The sequence below is a fragment of the Carassius gibelio genome, chromosome B10, assembly GCF_023724105.1.
Source record: "Carassius gibelio isolate Cgi1373 ecotype wild population from Czech Republic chromosome B10, carGib1.2-hapl.c, whole genome shotgun sequence".
NCBI lineage: Eukaryota > Metazoa > Chordata > Actinopteri > Cypriniformes > Cyprinidae > Carassius > Carassius gibelio.
The window spans coordinates 9,044,392-9,048,963 of NC_068405.1; the positions used below are offsets into that span (position 1 = coordinate 9,044,392).

Sequence of the window (4,572 nt, forward strand, 5' to 3'; positions counted from 1 at the left end):
ACATGAAACACGTTTGCAGCAGACACCAGAAACATGCAGCAGCTTTACATGACCCTGTTCTACTGTTGTTCTTCCACTTATACACTCCTTATTGAAGCATTAATCCACACAAGCTCACATTCTGCTGTATTAACATTTAGGAAATATTTCATTCGCTGGGCATCTAAGACAGGCAGCAGTTTCCTGTCTTCTATCACAGCCTTGACAGAAAACAAATAAACAACCCAAAATAAATACAAAGGTGGTCTGTGGCCCACACACACACACACGCTAGCAACTGCACACACAAAACCCACTTGTGCTGTCTCTACGGGCCATTTATATAAAAGAAACACCCTCTATTCTTTCGCCTTTTTTTATTTTAAAGTCCCTCCCACTTGCTTCTGCTTTTTGTTTCCGCTCAACAGACGTGTGTTTTGCCCGCCTCATAATCTCTGTGCTATAGCGTGTTCAGTCTGTCTGCTATTTAATATCTGTTATGTGGTAATCTTCAGATTAGATATAATTCACTTATTTATCAACTGCCCATTAGTGTTTTCTTACACTTGCATTCATTTAGCAGATAGACATTTTATCCAGAGGGATGAATGTAACACAAATAGTGAAATTTCTTTACAAATGAATGATTTTTCCATTTTTTTTAAGTAATGTTTTCATTTTTTTATGCTTTAATTTTTTGATTACTATTACATAAGTGTTAAATATAAGCAGATAAAGTTCTGAACTCATTGTTTTCAACTTTTGTGGTTTAAATTGAATCTTGACAAACATACTGGATTTATATCTGATGTTTATGTTATTGATAATAACCACACTCTTTATTATGAAGATATTAGTCCATGCTGAGGACATCAGTCCCACTAATTACCTCAGATTAGCACAGTCTCTCCAACAATGATTATGTCCTGCCCAAAGCTTATTAGGGAGCTTAATCAGTATAGGTTTGTTTAGGGGCTGATGACCCTCCATATGCAGAATAGGCATTACTATTGTTTTCTTTTTTGGCAAAATGCCTAAAAGATGACTCATATATTGAAGTAATTAAATGCACTAAATGAATACAACCAAAATGCAATACTTAAATAAATGGGAAAACCAAATATGTGAAAATATTTCTTGAGATGCTTATTACTTGAAATCTAAGGGGTTAATATTTTAGGTCATAATCTTTTTTTAAACATGCATACTCTCAGTGAATTGCTCCTTAGTGTTGAGTCTGAGTATGCAACATAGAAACAAAACAAAACAAGAAGCGCAAGGAAACCAGCTTTAAACATGCATTTCCTGTCAGTCACTTGCTTTGATTTTGAACTGACTGCGGACAATAAGGGACAAAGCAACGACCCTCATTCCTGTGTTAACAGGAAAACACCACACATGACGGAATGTTACAAACATTCCAGATGAATTCATGAGTTTTAACAGATGAGGCACAAGCGAGAAATTCATTGTACATGTTTTATTCATAGAGTACTGCATAAAAGCATCATACAGCAGTTTTTTTTCACATAAGTTTGTCAAAATAAAAAATTCACTGGCACACATTTCATTAGTTCACACTTACATGCACAGTATCTCATCCGTCGAAGCTGCCACCTATTAATTGGTCGTCCCTTTTCCCCGACAACATTTGTCAACTGCCATCTGTCTGTCTGAGTTCACCCCCCTCCATGTTTTCGTCTCACCCACCTCCCCCCAAAAGTCTTTAATCAAGCTGCAACACTTCTTCTCGAGTAAGGCACCCATCCCTCCCTCCCCTATCCTGACGGTTCAGATAAGACAGACTGGCCACCGTTCTTATCTCTGCCCCTTATGAACAAGTGCTTAAAGGACAAAAAAATAAAATAAACAAGCAACCGAAAAAAAAATACAAGATGGTAAAGAGCACAGTTAAATGCACTAATACAGATTCAGAAGTACAGAGTCCATTAATTGCTCTCGAACCCCTCCGTGGACCACCCACCACCCTGCAGCTCCATGTAAGTCTATGAAGCTCCAGAGGCAACTAAGAGAAAAGCAGAAAAGCCCTCGCTCGTTCTCCCCAACTCTGTCCCACACGTCTGGAGCACAGCTGTCAGTGGGGGTCTGTCTCTGGTCTGCTTGTGGTCTCCAGGACAAACGGACTGCATCAAGTTCTTCAAAACCAGAACGTTCTTCTTTGCAGTTCACAGAGTACCAATGTTTAGTCCCGGGACAAGGAAGCTGGTTCCTGATGTTCCCACAGTCAGATACAAAAGGAAAGTCTGCTTGTCCTCAACAACAATTGAGTTCTTGTGAAGGATGTAACAGTTGTTGACTTGTCTGCATCACCCTTCCACCCACCTCCTCACACCTTGGTAGCCAGCGACTGGGCCTCGGTCTTCTGTGAAGAAAGGGAGCTGGCAGGACTGGCGTGAAGGGCTTTCTTCAGGTTGAGGAGGCAGAGGCACTGGGAGCGGAAGCGGAGGTCGAAGAAGGCGTAGAGGATCGGGTTGAGGCAGCTGTTGACGTACGCCAGACAGGTTGCGTAGGGATGAGCCAGAAGAAGGAGGTTCAGGAAGGTGCAGGAGTCAGGAGCAAGGTTCAGGTACGAAAGAGCATCCATGGTCTTCACGACGTGGAAGGGCATCCAGCAGGCAGCAAACACCACCACCAACGTGGTGATGATCTTGAGCAGGCGGCGTTTGCGCTGGTCCTCCTTGCGCAGGCTGTTGAAGTGACGTGTGACGGTGCAGCCGATGAACCCGTAGCACACCATCATGGCCAGAAGGGGGATCAGAAAGCCGAGAGCGGTGGAGGAGATGCTGAGGCCGGCAATCCAGTAGGTCTCCTGGCCTGGTTTGCTCACCACCAGGCTGAAGTCCATGGCGCAGGAGGTGCGGTTGGTCTCTGCGTCGTACACCGTGGAGCGAAACAGCAGCGTCGGTGCAGCCAGCACACCTGAGAGGATCCAGATGGCGGCCAGCGAGGCCTGCATGTGTCCTCTGGTCCGCAGCTGAGTGCTGGTGAGGGAGTGAACGATGGCCATGTAGCGGTCCAGGCTCAGGCAGGTGAGGCAGAAGACACTGGCGTACATGTTGAGCAACACCACGTAGCTGCTGATCTTGCAGAGGGCCACCCCAAAGGGCCAGTGGTATCCCAGGGCGGTGTACACAGCCCACAGTGGCAGGGTCACCACAAAGGTCAGGTCAGCAAGAGCCAGGTTTCCAATGTAGATGTCCGCAGCTCTCCGTTTGGACTGGGACCTCCACACAGTGAAGATGACCACACCGTTCCCAGTGAGGCCCAGGATGAAGATGAGCATGTAGAGCACAGGAATCAGCGAATATGACGGTTCCCACTCGTCAAAATCACACATTGAGTTGTTTAATGTCTCATCGTAGTCATCTTGGCTATAGTCAGCAGTCATGTTGTCCATGGCATTCATTCCTTCAAGGATCTTTCGGTGTTTAAAGTATCGGTGATTTGAATGATCACAGAGAGTCAGCTTGTGATGTGTTCAGGTCAGAATGTGCTTGCAGCTGGACAAACTGTGGCTTTTAAACCCTCAGGATCTCACACTCCCCTCCCTTGGCCATGACCACGCCCCCTGCCCCGGAGACCCCGCCCCTCGAGCTGGGCACTGCAGCTCCTCGGGAAAACCCCAGCGCTCTGGAGAACGAAATATAAAAATAACAAATAAACCCAAATATTTTACAAGCAGAACTGCTGATAAACAGAACTTATATTCAGCACGGGCATCACAGTCGCAAATCACTTATGTAAATAATGCTGCAAAGGTCTTGAAAGAGCCCAGCTTACAGTTTTATTTATTTATTTAGACTATTTATTTATCGCGAATGAACAATACTACTGTAAACACGGGGTATAGGTTTAACTTTTCGGGGGTTTTACTACTTTTGAAATTAAACATGAAACTTCTCTATCTGACATGTCAGGACCTGTTTTTTCGTCCTGTGCGGATAAATGTATATTTTAATGGACGGATGCGAAGGTGTGAACAACTGTCTATTAGTTGGACGATTCAAGGGCTCTAATTTCCATCCCAATGCGTTTGACGTGCTGCTCCCACGGACTTGCCCGAGCAAGATCTCATATGTCCAAGTTCATCCGACAAATGATTATGCAGCATCAACAATGCGTAAACGTTCAAGTTTAAGAACTCTTAAGGGTTTAATGCAGTGTCCATGCTGAACATTACACGCCTAACTTATAAATACTTGAAACCTTACCATTAGTTTATAGAATAATAATAATAAAAAAATTCAGCTACTTTAAGTTCATTGCATATTTTAAATATTCAAAGATATACAATTTATCTTTTAAACAATAAATAAATAATAAATATTGAACAATGAGAACAATATCTATCTATCTATCTATCTATCTATCTATCTATCTATAATTGATTTATTTATTTATTTGTATATATATACGTATATATATATATATATATATATATATATATATATATATATATATATATATATATATATATATATCAGTTTAGTAAACACACATGCACACAAAAACTTTCATTAGAACATTACTCATAACATCAACATTGAACTTTAAAAGTGGCAAGTTCCAGAA

The 4,572-nt window shown here is 42.3% G+C and overlaps 1 protein-coding gene across 1 annotated transcript; it reads right to left on the reverse strand.

Moving 5' to 3' along the window:
• Positions 1 to 1,444: 1,444 nt before the first annotated feature.
• Positions 1,445 to 3,509, reverse strand: aplnrb (apelin receptor b). The gene has a single exon (XM_052567811.1). The coding sequence runs from the start codon at positions 3,404 to 3,406 to the stop codon at positions 2,327 to 2,329; it is 1,080 nt and encodes a 359-aa protein (XP_052423771.1). The 5' UTR covers positions 3,407 to 3,509; the 3' UTR covers positions 1,445 to 2,326.
• Between the last annotated feature and the right edge of the window lie 1,063 nt (positions 3,510 to 4,572).

Excerpts from the sequence above, each read along its gene's own strand:
- aplnrb (XM_052567811.1), bottom strand. The coding sequence starts at position 3,406 with ATGAATGCCATGGACAACATGACTGCTGACTATAGCCAAGATGACTAC.